At 44.8% G+C, this 24,551-nt stretch overlaps 1 protein-coding gene across 3 annotated transcripts in view; it reads right to left on the minus strand.

Annotated features, from left to right (window-relative positions):
* Positions 1-1,458: 1,458 nt before the first annotated feature.
* Positions 1,459-24,551, minus strand: part of SRD5A2 (steroid 5 alpha-reductase 2) — a 44,795-nt gene continuing 21,702 nt past the window's right edge. For 2 of the 3 annotated variants that reach the window (XM_019500667.2, XM_059716168.1), the window contains exons 2-5: positions 10,954-11,117; positions 5,047-5,148; positions 3,638-3,788; positions 1,459-2,479 (exon numbers count right to left, since the gene is read on the minus strand). In XM_019500667.2, the coding sequence (XP_019356212.2) occupies positions 2,413-2,479; positions 3,638-3,788; positions 5,047-5,148; positions 10,954-11,117 (484 nt within the window). In that variant the 3' untranslated portion in view covers positions 1,459-2,412. Of the gene's footprint in view, positions 2,480-3,637; positions 4,118-5,046; positions 5,149-10,953; positions 11,118-24,551 lie in introns of those variants that run through there. The other variant, XM_059716164.1, reaches the window with a different exon arrangement.

The raw sequence follows: 24,551 nt of genomic DNA on the forward strand, positions 1-24,551 counted from the left end.
CCCTTCTTGAAAATGGGGACCACATTGGCCCTTTTCCAGTCCTCCGGGACTTGGCCCATGCGCCACGAGCATTCAAATATTCCTGCCAGTGGCTGTGCAATGTCAGCCAGTGCCTTCAGCACCCTCGGATGGAGCTCATCCGGGCCTGCCGACTTAAAGGCATCCAGTTCTTCCAAGTGACTCTGCACCATCTCAGGGTCTACGCATGGTAGTCTGGCGCCTTGCTGCTGCCTCTCTACAACCCCAGTGAGAGACTTGTCTTGCCCCTCACTTAGGAACACTGAGGCAAAGAACTCATTGAGGAGTTCCGCCTTGTCCCCCCTGTCCGTCACCAATTGCTTCTGCCCATTTAGTAGGGGTCCTATTCCTCCCTGGGCCTTCCTTTTACTCCCTATATATCTAAAAAACAATTTCTTGTTGTCTTTTACTTGGGATGCCATCCTCAGCTCCACGGTAGCTTTGGCCTGTCTAACTGCCTGACTTAAAGTTGCTGTGGCTGTGGGTAGTTGTGTGTGTAGGGAAGTAGGAGAGACCTTCCCTCTCCACTTCCTTCTCCCATTTCTGTGTTCTGTTGCCAGGACCATTTTGGTTAGGGAGGAATTGCTAATACTGGCTGCCATTCACCCTTTTATGTGTTGTGGTCTGTTGTTTGGTCAGGAAGTCAGGGCTTGACAAAAACAGTCTCACCAAGTATTACTCACCGTCTAACTTTCCTAGCCTCCCATTCTGCGGAAAGTTTCAGACTGGCTAACTCCTGTACCAGCTCACTTGCCTATTTTTTTTCTTCCTCTCAAATTCCCATCAGGAAATTTTTCAGACATAGGCATGACAGTGACAGTAGCAGTATTGCTGGTTAATATTTGGGAGACAATGGTTAACAGCCATGTTCTTGTCTATCTATCTAAGACTGTTATTGATGGGAAAAGTTGGCATAACTAAGGAAATAAAATAAAATTATGAAAATAAAAAGAAAGTCTGGGCTTGGCAGAATGAAATGCTATAGCTATTAGTTGGACTTATGGCTATTAGTTGGACCTATGGCTGTGGGAATACAATCCATAGGAAAGGCAGGAAAGCTAAGACATTTTAATCAAGATGGACTGAGGAAGAGAAATATATTTTAGGGAACAATCCCTGGCAGGAGGGATAGTTTAGATGGGCTAATAGGTGTTTTTGCCATGTCATGATCACACTGCTTGTCCCACCTCACCCCAATCCTGTTCCATTTTGTCCATGTAGCTTGAATATTTTTCAGGACAAGGACTTTCTCTCCTTGTATGCTTGGACGGTGCCTCCTACTACCAGCCCCATTCACAGCTGGCCTCTGTGTCTGACTATGATGACTAATAACATTAACAAAACAATTGAAGACCATAAAGTCAGTGAAAACAGGAAATTGTGCATAACATGACCAAGATTATTTCTTATAAATAATTAGAGACTGGCACAGCTTTAGGCTTTTGGGTTTTTTTACATAAACTTTATTGTTCTAAATAAAACTACATATAATCAAAGGCCTGTAATTATTTAATATTTCAGTGTCCTGTAATATATTTAATATTCGGAGTCTGAATCTTTTCTTTACTGTCTACTAAGTATAATTATTAGCAGGATTCCATGCTCTAATGAGTAACTGACACCATCAGCATCTTTTGGGAATTGTGTTCCTACTGAAATTGGTGAAACTATTGGAAAAAATGAATCCTAACTCTTTGCAATTAGGAAGCGAGGCATTGTGTGCCTCTGGGAAAAGTCAGCAATCCTGTGTCACGTCAGAAAATGGAGAGTATCTGATAATATTCTCCCAAAGCAAAATGAAGTTTCACTATCAGACAGCATTTCTACAACTGGAAGAGGTCTTAATTTATACTTATTTTTTCTTGCATAAGCATCCCAAGTCTCTGTAAAAACAATGTTGGAGGGTGCTTCAGTGAATAATTTCTATATATCTGAAGAGCATCTGGTTTCAGAAAAAAAAATTGTGAGGTAGCTGCGTCTGCTTTAAAAAACTGCAATAGAATGAGTTGTGTTAGTGAAAGATTACTTGTCAGGTAGGAAGAATGGTATTATTTACAGAAGTGACACAGATTTTATACCCAGTGCTTTCCTAGTCTTACATCAGTTTTATTTCAGTGCAACTCTACTTATGTCAACTGAGTTGCATTAGTTTTACAGGAGTAAAACTCCACTGATGATCAGGCCCATTGCCTAGCAGGGCTCCAGCTTCCTTAGGGTCTCCAATGATCTGCAATACCTACTGCAATTAAAAACAGAAACTGTAGTTCTGAATTACATTATTTGTCCTTAAAGTCTACATTTTCAATTTAGCCAAGCTATCTGCAGTTAACAGTTGTTTTAAAATTAGGCAGGATAAAAAAAATCCTTAAAAATTGAAGTCAGAATTTTCAGCCTTTAAAAAATAAAAGGAATCAGGGCTTTTCTGGATTTTGGATAGTCCGTAAATGTCCTGAGATAGAACCTGAAAAAATAAGTGAAGAATCAATAAAATTGATTTTATACCAGAAAATTGCATATATACCTTCAGTAAACCACGGTTCCTTAAAATTCCTCCAAATGGCCTTACTTCGTAACCATTTTCAGTAACTTGGCAAGAAAATTACACAGAAATACACGTGCAGTGTAAAAACTGATTTTTATGCTAAATGTGTTACTTAAAGCCAAAGAAGGTATTAATGGAATTCACATTTAAGGACCCTATTCAGTTATTGCTCACAGCACAGTTAATCTAGATACATCTTATTCACATATCCCTGGCTCCAGCAGCACACAGATACTTTAACATGGGTGCAATGGTAATATAACTTAAACTTGCTTGCATCCCTTTTTTTCACTGTCCGTCACATAAGGGGGTTTGATATGAATGACAACCAGGCCCCTTGACTTTACTGGACTTACAGTTTAGTGCAGTCCTGATTTTACCCCTTTGTTGTGCAGTTTGGGCCCACAAAAAATCAAGGCATCCAAAATCACTAGTCACTTTAGCAAAAGTAAGTCCTAGATTCCATTTCGAGAAACACCTATACCTACACTGAGATAATTAAGAAATGGGTCTAATTTTTCAGAACACCTACAACTCCCATAGATTCCTATAGTGCTGCAGGCACTCAGCATCTCTCAAGATCAAACTGTAGAGCCTATAATAATTAGAAGAAAGTCAACTTCTGTCTTTTACTATCAAGTTCAAGAAAAAGAGAATGATGGACTCTACTGAAAACTACACTGCTAAATACTATCACAGCATTCTTTTTCCTGGTGTCTCCAGAGTAAGGGCCTGGACACACACCACACTAAGGCCGATGTATTTTTGTTTGGTTTTGAAGAGTTTTGTTCACCAACAATTGTGGATACACAATACCTACAATGATACAACATATACTGTTGTAGTTTTACACTGGTATAGAGGCAGGTTACACTGGTGTAGAGACATGTCATACTGGTGTTAATGCCCAGTGTGTCTAGACCTTTGGTGTTATTTATATCAAATAATATTATTTGTTTTTTGTTTCAGTATTATGGATTTCAATTTCATTTTGAATTCCACCCCTGCCCATGTTGTTATGCAAGTGCACTCCAAGAAAAAGTGTATGCAAGCACAAAGCAATCTTGGTCTCGATACCTGTGATGGTGAATAGCACGAGGCCCGATGACGCAGAGTGTAAAAAATGCAAATGCAAAGGCTGGTAAGGACCAGGTTGCTATGGCATAGCCAAACCACTCCATTATCTCCCCAAAGTAATTAGCTCCAGAAACATACGTGAACAGTCCCCCTGCATTCAAAAAAAGTCACAAGTGTTTATGAAAGGAACAATAACCCTCATTTTAAGTCATCAACAAAACATTGCAGGGTACGGGACATTACAAAGTCACACTTTTCAATGCCAGAAACCTTAATTTTCTTCATATTGTACCAAGGCACATTAAGGAATAACTGCAGTGAAGCCCACAGAGGCTACATTGCATTAGCAGGAGTGCTGCCAGCAGACTAAAGGAAGTGATTCTTCTCCTCTGTTCGGCATTGGTGAGTCTACATCTGGAGTACTGTGTCTAGTTTTGGGCCCCCCACAACAGAAAGTCTGTAAACAAATTGGAGAGAGTCCTGTGGAGGGCAACAAAAATAGTTAGCGGGGGTAGGGTATATGACTCCCGAGAAGAGGCTGAGGGAACTGGGTTTATTTAATCTGGAGAAGAGAAGACTGAAGGGGGATTTAATAGCAGCCTTCAACTGCCTGCAGGGTGGTCCTTATGTGAAAGGTTGGAGCTAGACTGTTGTCAGTGGTGGCAGATGACAGTACAAGGAACAATGATCTCAAGTTGCAGCATGGGAAGTTTAAGATAGATATTAGGAACAACTTTTTCACTAGGAGGGTAGTAAAGGACTGGAACAGGTTACCCAGAGAGATTATAGGATCTCCATTCTTGGAGGTTTTTAAGACTCGGCTAGACAAAGGCTTGAGTGGGATGATATAGCTGGAGGTGGTCCTGATTTGAGCAGGGGACTAGATGATCTCCTGAGGTCCCTTCCAACCCTCATTTTCTATGGTTCTATGATTCTACATCAGAGTAAAACTAGCATCAATCAGAGTAGAATCATTCTTAATTCACCACTGTAGCCCGTAAAAGGGCTAGAAGGTGGAGATCAGGAGTTTGTACTGATCAGAACAGATGTACACAAAAAAATCTTTGGATTCGGTGGGAGACTCAACTCTCACTCCCTATGCCTGAGATCAGATCCCTCGCCAGTCTCAACTGTGCAGTGTTGCCATGGAAAGTCTTCAGAGTTAACAGTGAGGGAAGGAACTGATTGAATTCTCTCCCACATATTTGCAAAATTCAGGTAAAGTGCATGTAGTTATTGTGGCTTTTCAATTAATCTGCAGCAGAGGGGAGCACCTATATAGATGGAACTGTCATTGGTCTTTTGTATCCTAGCCTCTTGTTTTGATGTGTTTTCTACTTGAATCAGATCACACTATTTGTCAAACAGTGTTAAATTTCATGGTGAGGGGAGGGGCATATTAACTATACCCTGTGGTATTTTGTAAGTGGTCTCTCCAGGCTTCCTTAGCTGGCGCAGCAGTAGATCACTGTGAATATTGATTCCCATTCCCAATGAAAACAACAGGATACCTACAAAACAAAATTGGGAAATTGATTAGTGAAGTGGCTTCTGATTTAATTATATCTACTCCAGTGAGAAAGCCACCAGTTGATTGATTTCCCTACCCAAATAAGTATAAATGGTGACAAAACAGCATTAGTTTGTACCAGTTGTGAGATCATAGTGTTACCCACACAGTCACTAGTAAAAGTTATAGTCTCTGGGGGCAGAAGTAATCTGAAAAGGGTTGAATGCCCAGTGGCCATGAATGGATCAAAAGGGACTGTGCTAAACACACGGACAAAAATACAACTATCCTTTTGGTTGGTAAACAGCATTACTCTTTCCCCCAATGATATTGCTATATTTTGCATTTAATAGCCAATGGATAAAACAAGTAGACAGCAGCAAGAAGAACTGCTGCCCCACATATACAGGAGCTAGAACCCAAGGGCCCTGTCTTCTAGAACTATGCCCACATGACTAAGGCCCACTCCGTCTGGCTCTCTCTTCTCCTGGTCCTATATACCTTCCTTTCTTGGCTGCCCAGTGGGTCAGCTTTAATAGGAGGGATGAAAGGGGTGCTTAGGAATACCTAGCCTGTGGCCTGGTACCTAGGCTATTCTGCCAAGAAATGGAAGATGTAGGTTTAACCCCTTCTTCTCCCCCCAGGTGAAGCAGGGACTAGAACCTGGGTCTTTTACTCCATGGCTAAGTGACCTAACCACTAAGCTAAAGAAGGGAAAAGAGCCAAGTTTTTTCCCCATGCTTTGTGACTTTCTTGGGAAACAAGGTTAAAAGCTACTTAGTTGCCAAGCTAAGTTAGTCATGTAAGTGATACTTGGCTGGCTAAGGTTGAATTTAGGCCATGATATAGACCCCAGTCCTTATCCCTCAGTCTGACATGCACCTCTGCACTGCAGCCTGGCATGTATGTGCAGAGTATCTGAACAGATTTGTTCAGTTAACTGCACCAGATTTGGGAAAACCTGAATCAAGGTGCTCCAAGCTTCCTCTTCTGGCTGTAGATTTCCAGGCATGCCTCTGTATTGTCTGAATCCAGAACATGGCTCACTGATTTCAAACTGAGTTCAGAGAGTAATGTACTCGTTGGATCCAACTCCTCTCACATCACAGTAAATTGAGACAAACTCCGCAAAGTCAGTGGAGTTACACCAGTGGAAAACTAGGGCAAGTGAAAATAGAACCAGGCCTACGCTTCTACTCAAAACTTCTGGCAGCCACCTCTTACATCCTTCTGCAGTTTTATGCTCACTGTCCTAAATCATGCAACCACATCTCCCTCTGCTGTCTGATCCCTGCAACTGTACAGCACACTGTTACCATAAGAAAATCTCTCAACTCAGGTGACAGCAGTTGGTGCTCCTGATTATCAAGGGCTCGGGTTTTCTTCTTGCTGATTCCCATACACTCTGAACATTACATTTACATAAAACCCATGAAAGGTACTAAGGGCACATCCAGACGAGTGCAGACATTTGGTTCTTCGGGGACAAATAGCAGTGGTGCACCTTGCAGCATGAAGAGCACCGGACTGTGCGGTATGTGGCACTGCAGACATGTTTGCACCACATACCACATGGCTGGGCTCGTCTGGATGCACCCCAAGAGTTTTTTAGACCTCAGAAAACAGCTTCCTGAAAACAGTGATGTTACATGACATTAGAAGAGTGTTTTGCTGGAGATGCCATTGTACTATTCCACCACAACTAAATAACATTATCTCATAAAGCTAAGCTGAGGAAACATTTTCACTGAGCCATGGGTAAAGATAGCTAAAAACTGGAAGCAGAAAGGCTATTTAGTGCTACTCAGAAGAGGACTGCACAATACCTATACAATATTGATTCCAATGATAAGCTATAAATCACATTGGTAATAGTGAGGAGAAAAGTGGTAAAACTTTTCCAATGTCAGCTACTTTCAAAACCGCTAACAAAGCATGTATCCTCTCTTTCTGCCTCTTTACCCTATCTGTAAAATGGCACTTGTGATATTGATCTCTGTAGCACAGTGTAGGGATGCTTGAGCTAGCTGTAAACAGCTTGAAAATGGAGATCCACATTCTACTGGCCTATTGATTTAGTTATACTATTGATGATTTTAGAACTAACTGTCTTAACTTTGCATTCCAGGACTCTTGATGTAATGGAATATGATCCTTTGTTTTGTATTTTGGGCCTGGTTTTGATCTCAAATCCCTGTAAATCAGAAGTACATCCAATGATTACCCCCTTCTGTGTGCTACTGCTCACGTACTGCACCATTGCCCTGGTTTTGTCTGTGTCTCAAAACCATGCATGGTTCAGGCAGTGAAAAAGGCAGTGGACCAGGAATCAGAAGATCTGTTCTATTCTTGGTATAAACTCCATGCCCTGGCCTAAACTGCAGCAGTTAAAGTCCAGAGAGATTAAATGAGCACTTGTCAGGTGGAGGCAATGTGTACAAAGTCTCTGTGCAGAGAACAAAACTAGGAAAATCTACGGACATTGCCAAGAAACACCTACAACAAAGGTTTGTAAATTACTGATCCTGGTCATCAGGTTTCTTGAAGCCCTCAGACTTTTGGAAGGCTGGATACAGGACTAGTTGGGTGCACTGCCATACTTCTGTTCCAATTTATGAGTTACCTGCAAATGACCCTAAAAAGCACTTTACAGATTGTACTCCTTGCATAGGGCATTGCATGGGGCTGTGCAGAACTGGGCAGCTGCTAACTGGAAGGGTGACTGCTTAGGGATGTGGGCAGGCAAGTGCTGGAAGATCTCTGGGTTGTACAGACAGCTGGATGCTGCAGTGCCAGGGTGTTTGGGAGCAGATGGATGAATATATGTTGCAAAGTATCTGCAGTTAATGGATAGGTGCTACAGAGAATTAATGACAGGTGTCTGAGCACTGCTGAGTGGGAATCAAGGATGGTAGGAGAGGGGCTGTTAGCTAGAGGGTTTTTTGGCAGGGAAGCGAGGAAAGAAGCCAACTCTCCACAGGGATGGGTAGCTGGAGGCCAGAGAGGGCTATCTTTTTGTTTTTCTGTGGGAATCTGGGAGGGTGCCTGTACACATGCAGGTCAGAGCAGCACATTGGAGAAGACAGGATTGAGTCTGCTGGAGCGTGCTAATTACCGTGCTCCAGCAGCCTTCACATCTCATATATCATCATCCTCACACTTCAAAATGGTGATGGGCAGGGCTTTCGGTTTGTAGCCGTGTTGGTCTAAGGACATAGGCAGACAGGGTTCTTTGGGTAGATGTGATATCACATCTACCCAAAGAACCTTGCCTGCCAATGGTGGTGGGGGCACTTTAACTAAAGCTTGATGAATGAGCCTTAGTTAAAGCACCCCTGCCACCATTTTGAAGTGTAGGAATGCTGTTACATGAGATGCTGTGAGTGCTTTAATTAGAGCGGCTCTGGGAGTGGGGAAGGGGCGCTTTACTCTTGGAGCTACTATAATTAAAGCACCCCCCAGAGCACGTGTAAAGATGCCCAGGAAGCCTAAAACTACACTGTACCCCCTATTACCTCTTGCTTCTGCTCTCCAGCTGTGATCCATAAGGGGCTACAGTGAGGAGATCACCAGAGTGGTGGGAATGCATGTGCCAAATGTTTCTTTAGTAGCTACCAGCCACAATTACTGTCATTTCTGGAGTGCCACTGAATGTGTGACATCTCAGCTGGGCCGTGGGATAGCAGTCAGGGCTGCAAGCGCGTACACTAAGGAGAGCCAGTCATTTATAAACCCAGTGCTGACAACAGTAAGCAAGAAGGATCATTTGACCAGACCTCCATCCAACTGACAAGCTAGGGTGATTTGATTTTGGAGAGACTCTGCACCTTTACTCCCATTTCAAAGAATGCGGATGACATAAGCAACATTTTATGCCATGCTACAGACTGAGAAAATCATGTTTGAAGATGAGCAGAGGGGAGGAAAAAAATACCATGTAGAGTGTGAATGCCTGAATGTGGCATCTTTAATAGCTGCAGAAAGCTACTGGAAGTCTGTAAAGGAAAAGCAGTGTTGGACCTGCCACCTGAAAACTTTTGCTTAAAAGTAACTTAATATTTCAAACACTGTGTACATTCTTTTCCTTTGCTTACATTAAATATAAACATTGATTTATCAGGCAAATCATGCAGTTATTTGTTTTCTTGAAGAATACTGGAAGCTGCTACCAACATTGGAATTCAACTATTTTTAACCTCTGTGCTGCTTTCTGGAGAGACTGCACTCTGGTCTGCGATTCATCAAAGAGCTAAGCTGAGATAAATGAAGGTGGAGTACAAGAGTGTTTGCACCAACTTGTCCAAAGTTAGGTCTGCTGCTGTTCTAGGGTGTCACCTTGGGCAGATCTCCACCTCCCTGTTCCCCTTCTCTGTCTTGTTTATTTAGAATGCAAGCAGGGTTGTTTATTTCTTACTAGGTTTGTTCAGCGTCTAGCACAATGGGCCCCTGATTTCAGTTGGGCCACAAGGGGTTTCCACAGAATTCAAATCTACAGCATGTTGCAAAAGAAATACCAGTGTATCCAGGTTATAAGTCGTTCAGTATTTGGCAACCCCACAAGACGGCTCTCCTCTCACCTCTCTGGTAACCATTGCTTCTATAGTCACATTTAAAAACCCTCCCCTGAGAAGAGCACCAAATGAGTAACATCAGCTGACATCCCCTACTCTGATTGGGGTATAGCTTGTAGCCGTGGTTGGTCCAAGGACATAGGCAGACAAGGCTCTTTGGGTAAAGCTGATATCTTTTATTAGACCAACTCAATTTGCATGGTCTTTTATTAGACCAATTTGAGTTGGTCTAATAAAAGATATCAGCTTTACCCAAAGAGCCTTGTCTACTCTGTGATTTACGCTTAGTGAATTTACAAGGCCAAATCCAGCATGGCTATTATGGTACTGAACTTAGGGGTATTGCACCCACTTATGCCACAGCAAAATTTGTTCCAGGTGAGGTGGACAAAAGAAAAGATTTGAGGACACCTAGAAAGCCAATTTAAAAACAAGCAATATTAACACCAATTCTTGGGAGACTCAAGAACCGCACCATCCCCAGTAGTGCTGTGATGCACAAGGCATTGCTCATTTTGAGCAAACTTGCTTCCCTATGGCAGCACATAGGCAAGAGAGGCAAAAGGAAAGATCTGTGACCTGATACCACTGGGATCTACTCTTTCCTCCTGAAACTATTTGCCACACCTGCAGTCAAACATGCAGATCTCGGATAGGTCTCCTCAGTCATTTATGGACTCACTGATGACTTCCCTATTTACTGGAAGACTGTCATACTCATATCTAGGAACTGCCCCTGATGGTCCCAAGTGAGGAAGCTGGCTTTGGAGACCTTGTTTATACTGCAGTTACCCCAATTTCATCCACTAGTGGTTAGGGTCCATGTAGCTGCATCAGTGCAAACCCTCACATGAAAAAGAAAAGCTATACTGTTGGCATCAGTGTAGCTGTGTTGCTGAATGGACATGTGATGCTGGAACTGGGGCAAAATCCCAGCTCAGGTAAATCTTGGAAAGCTGCTCAGCCATTAAGATGGAAATGCGCCAATATGGTGCCAAAAAAGGCTGTAAAACAAGACTAATGATCTCAATCTGTACATGAACAGATTGTAGCTTGTGCTTTCAAAGCTTCCACAGAATTCTTTTCATCTTTGTACCTGGACCAGCAGGCAGGGTTTATGCTGATTCCCATGTCTGTTGATTTGACCCATGCATTCAGTGAAGCTTACAAAAGAATTCAAAATGCTTACAAGGTGCTTGGAAAGTAGATACTGGAATGTATGTATCTGTAATTACCTGAGGTAAACCTGATGTTAAAGCACCAGTCAGTGGGATATTCAGCACAATAAATCAGGTAGTACCCTTGAAGGAAGCCGTTGTAGAGACAGAATAACATGCCAAAGTACAGTATGTGCAGTGGGAAAGGTCTGCCTCTGGTGAGGAAGGGATAAATGAATGTCCTGAGGTAGATAAGAAAATAAGTTAAATCAGAAATCAGCATGTTAAGACATTCCACATAACATCATATTTGCAGTAACAGCTAATAAAAAAATAAGTAAGATGAACTTAGCCAAGTAATACAAATAATAAGTAGCATCACAGGAACATATAGTATTTTGGAATGAAACATGGGCAAAGCAGAGGGCTGAGAACTAGAAACCCCCCCACTGAGACTCCCTCTGGCCCTTAAAAAAAAAAAGAAATATCAGTTGGCCTCCTTGGCTTGATTTTTCTGTCTTTGTAGAGTGAGGAGCTTTTGTCACTGTACAATGGTTTAAAAAAAAAAAAAGCTAAACTGTGTCTTGGCATAATGGTGCTTAGACCTGAGCAAGGGGTGATGTGAAGACAGCCCTACTAGGAAGATCAGAAGATACTCAGCTGAGGCACAAAGTCACCCAGGTTCTACTGTTGGATTTAGGCACAGTTTGTGCACACACTGACAATATGTCTCTAAGGGTGCAAAAGAAGTTACATTTGTCACACGATCAGCCCCTTGAAGGTGCTCTACAGCTGTGCCCTTACAGAACAACATGGCTGCAGAGAGCTTTAAAAGTGCCTGATTGTGCGATAATCTGAACCCTCATTATATGCATATCTCTTCAAATCAGAATGCCTTCATTAACATCTGTCAGTGCATGCTGGAAGTAGTGCTGCCTTCAGAATGGGAAGGGAAGAAGGGAGGGGAGGGAGTTCCATCTGAAGCTTGCCCAGCCTGCACTGGAGGGCAGGGCGGGTGGTTTGAACCTTGGGAAGGCTCTAATCCACCCACCCCACCCTTCAGCACAGGCTGGGTAAACCCCAGATGGAGCTCCTTCCCCTCTCTCTTTCCCCCCCTCCCATCCTGAAGACAGCACTGGAGCTGGGAGGGGGGAGGAGTGGGGCTGGGGGACAGAGGCTGCAGACATGTAGCCACTCCAGTCTGGAGCTTGATCCCACAACTCCCCAGACCCAACAGTGAACATCTGTTGGGTCAGGGGGCATGCTGTAACTCACAACGCTTCCTGTGAAGCACCATGAGTTACAGCATGGAGCTGCACACCTGTCAGCACCCTATGTGTTTCATCCCTGGGTCACACCAGAAAACTTGCAGAGCCAGAGAGAATGTTGAGAGCACTTCCTGTTCAGTCTTGTGCTTTCACCAAAAGAATATCCTTCCTACCTCTTTTCCCACCAGAACATTTTTGAGGCAGTAAAAAGCATTTTCTACATTTTTATTGGGTTTTTTTTGACAAAGCATAATAGAGCAGATCTCACACCAATATTAACTTCCCTCTTCAGCCTGTGTTCAAAATGGAGGGTAGGTACAATAAAGATACTGTGGGGGAAAAAAGGGGGCACAAAATCAGGTAATGATAGCTGAGTAGAAATAATTTGAACATGGTCAAGAATGTTAGCAACTCTTACTATTTTATTGTGAATTGTAGGTGTTTTCTTTGAGGTCTCATCCCCTGGAGCCATCAATACACAAGAGAATTTCAGTTTTCATTTCTTTATTAGTACTAGTTCCTAAGTGCTGTGCAAACAAGCAAACCAGCTAAAACAAAAATAAGCCTCCGCTTCTCGTGGTTGCAGAGAAAAGTTTGAAAACAGGAGTCGAGCTCAGAATTCAGAAGGCAAATAAAAAGGAAACTTTCTTTTAAAATGTCATGGTCTTCGGGACTGCAGCACATTGGGTTCCCAGGGGGCAGCCATGATGCCCCCTGGTGGCTCCACAACTGTGCCCTGCTTTGCCCCAGGATGCCTTATCTTCTCACCCTCCGTGCCTTGATGGTATAATAATAATAGGGAGGCTGCCACGGGCCTTCACATGGCCCTTGTTTAACTGAACCTCTGCTAGGGTTCCCTGGCACCCTATTGGTTTGTACTATTCCCCAGGCCCCTTGCTGTGCCCTTCTGGTCCCAGGCCCTTTCGTGCCTTCTCTGCTCAACTGTGCCCTGCAGGGCATCCAAAGCCTTAAGGGCTAAGTGCATGGTTGCAAATTCTCCCCTACACTATGCCCAAGCCTTGTGGGTGTTACATTATTGTTGTTCTCCTGTCAAGGCTTTGGCCTCCTCCCCTTTATTCTCAGCTAGGTCTTCTAGCCTGGGCCCACTGGGTCAGACCTGGCTTTGAGGCACTAGCTCTGGTTCGTCTCTTCCGGTCACCAGGCCCCTGTCTGCTGGGCCCTAGGGTCCTGTGTGGTGGCACGCTCATGGGCACTGGGCCGCTGGCCCCTTCCTGGCTCTGTACCCTTTCACCCTGCCCTTCTCTGGGCTCAACAGTAGCTCAAGCATGCCACTGGCAGGGCTCAAGGCGGTCACATGCCCCATGGGCATTAATAGGACCTCCATAAACCGCCCCTATAGTCCCAACCCAAACTGCTGGTATAACTGTAACATACACATAAACCCCTGGGCTATAAACATAAACAATAACAGCAGAAGCATCCCTCTGCCCCTTTAGGAGAGCAAACCTTTCCTCACTACAGCATACCTCCCAGCCCGGGCTCTTTGTGAGCTCCCTGAGTCTCGCTTTTCTCACAGGCAGCAAAGCAATCAGCCTATCATCCCCAGGTGGCTCTCCTGGGCAGGAGTTCCTTCCCCCTTGGCTGCCCAGGAGAGTCTACTTTGCCAGCCCGAGCCTCAGGCTTATATACTCCCAGGGCCCTGCCTACAGGTGCCTACTAATTGCCTTATTGACCTGTTACCCTGGCAACCTGCAGCTGCTGTGCCCTGCCTCACCCGCAGAGCTCCCCAGCTGGGACTTGCTCCCTGATTTCAGAAAAGGCTCTTTGGGTAAATCCAATATCTTTTATTAGACCAACCAAAATAGTTGGAAAAATTCTTCTTTGCAAGCATTTTTTTACAAACACCCTTCTTCAGGCAGAGGTTGCAGTTGGTAAAAGCTAACTACACCTGTGCCAGTCTGGCCTCATCAAACTCAGAAGAGTCTACAAAACCTGAAATCTCAAGGAAGATTTGCAAAGATCCCTAACAGCGTTGCTGTAGCAGGGAACCCTCACCCTGGTCCCGGGGGAAGGCTACAAAGTCAGCAGAATGTGAGAGGGAAGGGTGTTTGTGGCCTAGGCAAAGGCAGCTGGTAGGCCTGGGACCAATGAGCAGCCACTCTGCTCAGGCCAGCTAATAGACCAGGCTGGCCACAAAGGGCAGGGCTGAGGGGGAAATAGGTTTGTCCTCAGGCTGGAGGGGCAGTAGAACCCAGATCATGATGAGGGCAGGATGGTACCTGCTAAAGGGAGAGAAGGCCAAATGGACACTGAGAATAGCTGCAGAAAAGGGAGCGAGTATCGTTGTCGTTTTCACGTTTTGTTTCTGCGTGGCTTAAGCAACAGGTCTGTGGGGCAAAGCCTGGAGTAAAGATTGTGGCCATGACCCCAAAGCAAGGGAAGAACTTTCCATTGGGATTTTTTCTTTTTTTGTTTTGTAATGGACACCTGAAGAATTGGACTCGACTGTGAGGAGAGGTGGAGTTGCCATGCAGGTCCCCTGCTCATTGTCACACATTGAAGGCAAGGGATCACACCATGAGTGAGAGAAACAAACACTAGAGAGATCTAATATCCACTTTTGGAAATTAGCTGATGCTGGACCGAATGAGCCTAGGGCTGAAAAGAGCAGATAGAGTAAATCAGAACCCGGCAGAGAAGTTCAGGGCCTAGACAAATATGAAAGGAGGAAGCCAAGTGGCCCAAAGAAACGCTGCTCTTCAAGGCTCTGGACATTTCCCGCTTAATTGATTCCATCAAGGGTGACGGATTGGAGAAGCTAGGAAGGGAGAGGGGGCAAGCTAGCTGACTACTGGGGGCACATGGCTCCCTCCCCACCCCCTCACAGGACTATTTCCACAGTTGTCAATTGTCTGTTTAAAAAAAAAAGCTGTCAGTAAAAAAAAAAAAAAAAAAAAAAATGCCCCTTGCCCAGTAAAACATGAGCTTGATTGAGGGGGAAGTTATTACTGTAGTGGTTGACAGCATTGATGTTTCAAGGTATGATCACAAATAGAAAGCTTCTGAGAATAGTTAATATAATTCTTAGGTGTGTCTATTTTTCTACTTTGCATTTCCTTGATGTAATCTTGCCTGTGTTATGGAGGACCAGTTATGGTTAGGGACCTACCTAAATCGTGGTGAGACAAAGTGTTTTTTGAGGCCCCCTTGCGGTGCACAGAGACAATATTGTAGGCATTTTGCAGTGGCCCCACCCTTTGGCACTAACTGACAGAGAGGCCTGGCCCCTTGGCACTGATTGGTGGAGAGACCTGGTGGGAACGAGGGACAAGGGGGCAGCTGCCATCTTGTCTGCTGCTTTTCATGCTGCTTGGCCAGCTGGCACTTTCCCCTCCTGGTAGCAAGGACCGCTGGCTCTCACTGGGGAGCCAGTATTTTATTAAGTTTTTTTTTGTTGATTCCATGGATTTTACAGACAACCCTGGATTTTGTGGTTTTTGTGAAATCCATGAAACTGAATTAAGTAGGTCCCTAGTTATGGTTATAGTCTACTATGGTAGCTTTGTATTCCTTCTTTGCATACCCTCATTAGTATATAAGTTCAGAAGTTTTGGGAGGCTACTCATGCCCATCTTACTGTTTATGGGTCTAGGTCTCACTCTTAGTGAGTCACTTTTGGCTGGCATAAAGGGTAAACCCCTGGACAGCAGCCCTGGGTGGGTCTCCCTTCCCAATGGACTGGGCTGGTTTGCTGGTGGCTGATAGTATTAACTGTTTGGGCTTCATTTAATTAATGGTGAAGTTTCTCTCTAAGATTGTGTTCATCCCCTTTTCTCCTGTAATAAAACATTTCAGTTGAATGTTGCTTGGGAGTGGGGAAACTTGTTTACTTTAGAACATCCAGTGTAAAAATGTATTTTCCCAAGTTTCTAGATGGATACTTGAGCCAGAATTAGAAAGCTGGTGTTAAATGCCTCAGTTTGAATCTTGCCCCCCTTATTGGCAGAAGGGATACATTTACATTATCTAAAATATATGTCAGTAAAAAAAATTAATTGTCCATAAAAAGTTTTTGGATTATCAGTAAAAAAAAATAAAAGTTGTCTTGTATTGGCAGCCCTGATCCATAAGCTTTTCCAATGACTCTGCTTTAAACTTCTCATAAATATCAACTGACACAGGGTTCCAGGTAGAAATTGTGCAGAACTCCCTGGCTTTGCCTTCTTAACCTTCAGGCAATCAAAACTCTTTGGTTGTGGAGAATGTCTGAACCAGAAACTCAAAGAAAAATTCAAAGGGTTCTTGAAAGAATCTGCAGGAACCTCCAAGCAAAAAGAAACCACTGGGTTTTGTCCAGGGAAATTAAGTCTCAGTTCTCTGAGCCTCCTGAGACATGTAAGAAGTAGGGCAGCATATATAAAACTGGAAAGACAAAGAGCTCATGGCCCCAGTCTTGTCAAAAGATTGACAAAAGCAATAGAACGTTATGTTTCATGTTCTTAATTATATTAAGTGGTCCTACACCCTGAGGCTTATTTGGTACAAAAGTCTTTGTATGAAAAATGCTACCTTTTAAAAACAGAGAATATTTTAACTAAAGTAAGGTCGGCACTGTGCTAAGACACAGCACAAGTTTCTGTAAGAGTAGCATCAAACAGCTGCTTAGGATAGGCTAGTATACAGAAAAATGGCACTGAGCCAATATTAGTCCTGCATACTGTCAAGTTAACAATTTATATTGCATAAGAGAAAACAGCATATGTAGGAAGGGAAACAACTTGGCAGTCCTTCAAAGACAACATCAGTTGGCCCCCAAACTAAGACAGCAGGGATTCTGCCAGAACAAAAGTGACCTGGTGGAATTGCCAGAAATAAAACTAATCTGTCTGCAGGATAAGAGACCTGGAAGAGAAACATGCTGCTTCCCATTAACAAAATTCCACATCAGCTTCCTTAGTAAACTTTAATGCCTTAAAATATCATGCAAAACTCTGGGAGACTGCAGATTGGTGATGGCATTACTGAATACTACTTAATGGGCACATCTACACAGGATGTGTTTATGTGCATTAGCCTAATTTAATGCATATTAAGGGCATGCATCTACACATATGCACCCTTAATGCACATTAAAAATGGTTAATTTAACCTAATCATGCCTAAATTTGATATCTGCAAATGCAGGTATCAAATTTAGGTGCAATTAGTTAAGATGCATTAACACATGTGTAGACACGACATGGCACTAACTTTAGAGCTGGGCCTGCCCAGCCACTAGGGGGCTGGCCTGAGCCCAGCCCAAGGGCCCCTGGCTGGGCTGCTCTGTGGCAGCCCCCAGCTGCAGGCTGTAAAAGTCAGCAGCCATTTTGTGCCCTGGGGCACACACCATAGGACCTTTCAGCACTGAAGGTCCTGGGTGCCCCCATGACAGGACCCAGGGTGCTACTGCTAGTCCTGTCTCCTAGCTGGAGATACTGCTTGGCCACAGGCGAGTGTCACAAAGGGCTGCAGCCTGCTGCACCCCCTGCCCAGCTCTGACATTTCCCAAGGGCTGCTGCCTGGCTGTCTCTGGCAGCAGAGTCAGCACTTGGTTCCTGCTGCTGCTCACTGCCAGCACTCTCTCCTGTGTTTGCAGGTCCTGTGCCACATTTGCCTCTACTGCACTGCTCACAGTTGCTGGTCATGCCCCTGCGCTAGCTGCTGCAACTAGCTCTCCAGGGTTGGCCACACAGGGACAGCTACACAGGGGCCCAGAGAGCCAGCACAGAACACACCACCATGTCCTCCCCATCCTCCCTGTTGAGGACTAGCCCCACCCATGTGCACATGCCCTTGACCCTGACCTGGGTCCCCAACTGGAGACCCCTGCCCTGGCCCTGGCCTTGTCCTGGACCCTGTCCAGCCCACCTGCACTCCCCTGGCCCAGATTCGGTAAGACACAGTCCAGAACTTTATTGAGCAACCTGTGTCCCTGCAGCTGGGCAGGCATGGGCTTCTCACATGCCAAGGAAGGCATCAATGCCAGCAGTGATGTCTTCCTCAGTAGCAGAAGGCAGGGGACATGTAGCACTGAGCCAGGTAGCCCTCCAGGTGGTGGTGGAGGTTGCAGGGCATCCCAGGCTTGTCCCCCACATCATTGTAGCTCAGGGGCCCCAAACCAGGAGTGCACATGTGCCTGGGGCATCAGCATGATCAGCAGCAGTAGGGTGTAGTGGCTTGCATACCCCTCCGCCTGCACAAACAGGTCATTGTGCACTGTCTGGGGCAAATGCAGTGGGGGCACACTCAGGGAACAGTGGCAGCACAGGGGGGCCAGCTCTGGGGTGCTCCCCCGGAGAGTTCCTCTGCAGGGAGGGTAGGGAAATGACCAGCGCCTTTCCCCAGTTGTCTGGGAGCCCACGAAATCCGTGCCCAGGCACTATGGACTGGGCAGCAGCACAGCACAGCACAGTACAGTGCAGCAGCTGGCCTACTAGGGTGTGGGGGAGCAGAGTCTGGAGCCATGGCAGTAGGTGTTGCCAGCAACCTGGTCTGTCCTGCCCTGGGAAGGGGGCAGGGGAGGCAGGCTGCCTGTGGCCAGCACCCAGCAGTCTGCCAGCCCCAGGGGAGTGCACAGGGATGTGGGGCTTGGCTGGTGGTTGCCTGGGCCCAGCCCTACCTGGCCAGCTTACCACAGTCCCCAGGCACCCATGCACAGCTGACCCCCGATCTAAGGCCAGGCACTGCTTGGCCCCTGGTGCACAGAATCTTATCTATGAAATGTTGCAGACTCTCACAAAAGCCTTCTTTCTTGCCTCTGCGGGGCCAATATATGGGCATGGGGCAGAGTCCTCCAGCCCCAGCAGGGATGCTGCTTTAGGGTTGCCACCACCCACTGCTGGAGCCCACACATGCACTGCCTGTGCCGGCAGCGGACCAAAGATTGGATGCTTCTGCTTCAGCAGCTGGTGGTGATGGCAGAGGAGTGCACAGGAGCAAGCACAGGAGACACAGGAGCAGGAGCAAGCATGAGAAATGCAGGAGCCAGGCCTGGTGGGTGGAGGATCTTGCCCAGGCAAAGGTGTGGGACTGGGCGCAGTGGGACACTGGGCCCTCATGGAGGTCTAGAGGATGAACATCTGAAGCAGCTCCAGCATCAGGGGGAGGCTGACCACCAGACCCTCAACACCCTCCTGGCCCTGGTAGCCATGGCCATGTCCTTCACTGTCCGACCCCCACCCATAGCCCCACCACTTGCTTGGCGCTTTACTTACTTCGAGCTTTTGTCCATTTCATTTGAAAGTTTGTCTAACTTTTATCCTAACTACATAGCTGGTCCAATAAAAGACATCATTCTAAGAAATCCTTGTCTCTTGCATAATTTCAGGATCATCACAGTTACAATATCGCTCATACCCTACAGCATGATAGTAAAGATAAATATAATGCTATGGTAACTGAGGACAAATAGTTAGCATAAATTGATATATGTTTTTTTGTTTGTTTGTTTGTTTTTTACATATCTTTGCTCCTTTCTGTGGACAGGTCACGTCCACCTGCACCTGTTTCTGGGAGAAGTGTATGGGGGGTTCAGCCTGCTTTAGGCTGATTAGAGAGCCCTAACGCAGGAGGAATGCATGGGGCAGTTTCACCTGGATGCTATCACCATGGCACCCTTAAGGGTATGGCATCATGGCATGCCATAGTGTTGTGGCACCCAGTTGAGAACTACTGCAGTAAGCTATATAAAGCTGAATATGAGCCAATATGCTTTTTTCCGAAAAAAAAAGCAAATGTTTACTGGGCTGTTTGAACAGCAGTGTCATTTGTAAGTCAAGGTACGTGATTACTTCTCTCTATTCAGAACTGGTGAGACCTCCCCTAGAATAACGTCCAGTTTTGGGCCTCACGCTTCAAGAAGGATGTAGACAGATTGCAAAGAGTTCAGTGCAGAGTGACATTAATGATTAGGAGCCTTGGAGGCAAGACTTATGAGGAAAGGCTGATAAAGCTAGGGTTATTTAGTCTGCAGAAGAGAAGCCTGAGACGGGATATGATAACAGTCTTTAAATACCTGAAGGATGATTACACAGATGGGGGGGTGGGGAGGGGTGTCTTTTCTCTGTGGCTGTAGGAGACAGAACTAGGAACAATGGCTTCAAACTGCAGAAGAGGAAATTTAAATTGGAGATTAGGAGGAACTTCCTGACTATAAGGGTGGTCAAGCACTCGAACAGGCTACCTAGACAAATTGTGGAATCTCCACCCTTGGAAATTTTCAAGAGCAGATTGGATAGATACTTAGCTGGGATGGTTTAGTCAGGACAATCCTGCCTTGAGCACAGGGATGGATTAGATGACCTTATGGTGTCCTTTTCTACCCTACTTTCCTGTGATTCTATCCCCATTTTAAAAACTGAAAACTGAAGTACAGGGGCTAAACAACGTGCCCCAGAAAGCAAATGAAGCCAGTGGTAGAGCAGCTGTTGAATCCAGGTCTCCCATATGCCAGGCTAATGTCTAACCCCTAACCTGGAGCAGAGCAGCATTGCTATACATGTTTTTTCTGATATGTGAAACAAACTTAGTGGCCCAGTCTTGCTGGCAATGTAAGGTGGGGTTTATTGTATAGAAAAATAAGGAAAGCAGTACAAGTCTTGCCAGAAGAAGAGTGAGCAGAGTAAATCCCCAGATTTGGGAAGGATGGATTGTAACCAAAGAAACTGGTGCTTCCTTGTATCCCCAGAAATTCTCACATAAGCAAGACAGACACGGGGAGCATGGAAAGTAGGAAGCAAAAGAAACTCTACGCTAACTTCTCCTCTTTCTCAGGCTTCACAGAACCTTCTGTCCCTCCTAAGGAAAGGCAGGAGAAAGGAATGGACTGGACTGAGTAGTTGTCCCACACAGCTCGCTTCCCTTGGAATATGGCTAAAATCCACAGCCAATTGCAGCACAGGTTTGTGCTGATCAGAGTAGTATCAACTCACTCATTGTGGCATTGGGTCTTCATGAAGATGCTAGAACCAACATATGAGGCAGCTGAGCCTCAACTTCACAGCGCTTTCAGATATAAGATGGGTGGATTTCCATTTACTATCATGGCTGGGGCGCCTGAGCAAAGCCAACTCCAAGAGTTCAAGAAATAATGAACTGGATTCCCCAAAAAAAACTATGAGACTAGCAATGAGACTAGAAAATGATGATATTTTTGTTTTTTTATTGTCTTTTGAGTTTTGAGCTTGTATGGCTTACACTTTCAAGCTCTTTTACATCATCATGAAAGCCAGTCACACATATTTTAAAGAATGAAAGCTAAAATTGTCACACAATCACATGACTCCAGTCCTGAGAAGTTGGCAAAAGAAAATAAGTGCCCCCCCGGGCGCAAACAAATGCAATCCATCAAGTATCACAAGAGCCTGCAGTGAACACTCATGCTTTCTGCCTGTAACTTTCACAGATTTCACCTTTGTCACCTGTGGTTGCAAGCACTTATCTTAGTTTCAGGATAGCAAAGTGAAGATGCTATTCCAGAAGTACCAGTAAGTGGTTTGAGCAAATTTACCTACTCAGCACAAAAATCCTGCATGCGGGATGGAAGTCATTGAGCAGTAAATTACTGGCAGTCTCTAAAGTAGGTCAAAGATGGATATTTACTTATTGGTGTGAAGAGGAGACACTTGTGTATGATATTCAGAAGTGAAACTTCATATTGCAGCCAACAAACTTGCTTGTGTGCCTTCTCCTTTTCATTACAATGAGAGAACCAACAAATCTCTATCACCCTCTTGTGCTCATTCATAGCATGACAAGTTAACATTTCCAGGGCATGATTTAATTTAAAATACATGAAGTCTTGCATTTCCATTTAGATCAACAATGGAACTATGAAATAATGTTAAGTGCATTTAGTAACTTGGTGGTTCAAAGCCCAGTCTTGCAAACTTCTAAATCACTGGCACTCCAATATAAGGATGACAGTCTTTCTATAAATAGGGAAGTCAGTTAGTCCACAGACGACTGAGGAGGACAATCCAAAGTCTGTATGTTTGACTGAAGGTGCAGCAAATAGCTCCAGGAAGGAGCTGATCCTGGTGATGTCAAGTCACAGCTCCTTACCGTTGCCTCTCCCACCTATCTGCCTCCATACTGAGGCGAGTCTACTGGAAATGATCAGTCTTGTCATACATCGTGGTGCCATTGGGGATGATTTAGTTTTGGAGTCTCCCAGCTATTGATGTTAATATTGCATTTCTTCAAGTTGGCTTCCTTGAATCTTGAATCTTTTCTTTTGCCCACCTCAAGAGCAGTGACCACCAAGGAGTTGGGAGTATAGGACCTGTTTTGAGAACCAGCTGTCAAGTATCCTTATGACATGCCTTGTCAAGAGCTGGTGTTTATAAACTTCACTTCAATGCTGGTGGTATTTGCTTCAGCCAGAATGTTGGTGTTCATCCAACTGATGTGGAGAATTTTCCAAAGACATTGCTGATGGTAACATTAGAACACTTTCAGGTGTTTCTGATGTCATTCAAGTTTCTTAGCCATACAACAGGGTAGGGGTGACCCCAGCATGGTACGTGAGAACTTTGGTCTGGGTCCTGACATCATAATCAAAGACATGGTTTTGGAGATGTACAAAAGCAGCACTTACAGACTTAATCTGGTGTTGAATATTGTTGTCTATGTTAACCTTTTTGGGAAAGGTGGCTACCAAGTATGGGAAATGTTCAAATCCAAGAAAACCAGTTGAAGTTAAAGATTCCCATCCATATGATACTAGATGCCGATTCCAGATGGAAGTCTAATCAGCAATGAGATGAGGAATATCTGCAAAATCAATGGAAAAGTATTGATGCAATCGTGCATCTTTGCTTGACTCCACTTTTAATAGTGAAAGGGTCTGTTTCTGAGCTGCTGCTTAGGATGGCTGCCATTATCATGTTGTTATGAAGAAGTCTGATAATGGTAACAAATTTTGCTGGGCATCTAAATCAGTATCTTACATAGGGCCTTTGTAAGAACCAAAGGTCTTAATCAGATCAATGAAAGTAATGTAAAGATCTTTGCTTGCAGAACTTCTCCTGCAGCTATCTAGCAACAAAGATCATGTCTACCTCTGAATGGTCTGAAACCACACTGGGAATCAGGAAGAATCACCTAGGCAAGGGGAGTGAGTCTGCTGGAGGAGAATGCAGGCCAGCTATGGATAGGAATGCAACACCAGAATAACTGCTGCAATGTGACCCGTCTCCTTTCTTGAATATGGTAATGATTCTGGCATTTCTCAAGTCACTGGGAATCTGTTCATGTTTCCAGGTTTGCATAGTAAGGATGCGTAGTTGGTAAGACAGCTTTTTCTACCTTGCTTACAAAATTTCAGCTGGTATTCCAACAGGACTACATGCTTTATTGTTCTTCGTCTGATTAATGGCTTTCAAGGCTTCCCGAGAAGCTGATGGATCTTCAAGGCAGTCCTTAACAGGGTGTTGTGGAATGGCTCTATGATGAGTCTTCAATATAGGTCTCAGTTTTACTTCTTGAAAGTGCTTCTCCCATTCTGCACTGATGGTGGAGCTGTCTTTAAACAGTGCTATGCCATCCTAGGACTTCAGAGGGATCTTAGCCCATAGCTTTGGGTGTGCTGAAGAAAATTATGCTTGTTATGGCTGTTGGCAAATTTTTAAAGCTCTTTTGCTTTGTCCTCCCACCACTTGTTCTTTTGCTCTAGAATTTTGCTTGGGGTCTCAGCTTTAATGTGGCAATAGATGTCTTGCTTCTGTTTGGAGTTATCATTCTGCCAAGCTTTGAAGGTGCTCTTTTTTCTGTCAACAAGAGATTGAATTTCCCTATCAGTCTCATCAAACCGGTCTTTGTTTCCTTGTGGAAAAGTCCAGGAATCCTTTGCACACCTCACAGATGCCTTTTTTGAGGCTCTCCCAGTGATCAATGGTGGCAAGATCATCAAGGAGGTCAGAATTTCTCATGGAGGCACTGCAGGAGTTGATCACTTTTACTAGGATCTTTCATGCACTTGATACTGAATCTCTTCTTTGGTTGTTTCTTTTGTTTACTTTATTTGGGGGTGATACAAATAGAAAGACTACAGTATGGCAACATGCAACAGTATCAAACAATGATCCATCCACCAGCCATCTGCACTGGTGATACAGATGTTGTGAAAGTCCTGGGCATGTACTATGATATAGTCCAGGGGTTTTCAACCTTTTTAAATAAGTGGCCCCCTTTTTAAAAGGTGTACCCTGGGGGGGGAGGGAGGTGGTGGCAAGTGGCCAGATACCGAATGTGTGTGTGTGGGGGGGGCGGGGAAGCAGCTGGATGCAGAGCGGGGGTATGGCGAGCAGCAGCAGCGCAGCATCTGTGTGGCCCTGCTCTCACCCCGCCCCGGCCCTGCTCCTGAGAGTCAGTGGTGCAGTGTGGTGGCACTCCGTCCCTGCCCACCCC

The sequence above is a fragment of the Alligator mississippiensis genome, chromosome 1, assembly GCF_030867095.1.
Source record: "Alligator mississippiensis isolate rAllMis1 chromosome 1, rAllMis1, whole genome shotgun sequence".
Classification (NCBI taxonomy): Eukaryota; Metazoa; Chordata; order Crocodylia; family Alligatoridae; genus Alligator; species Alligator mississippiensis.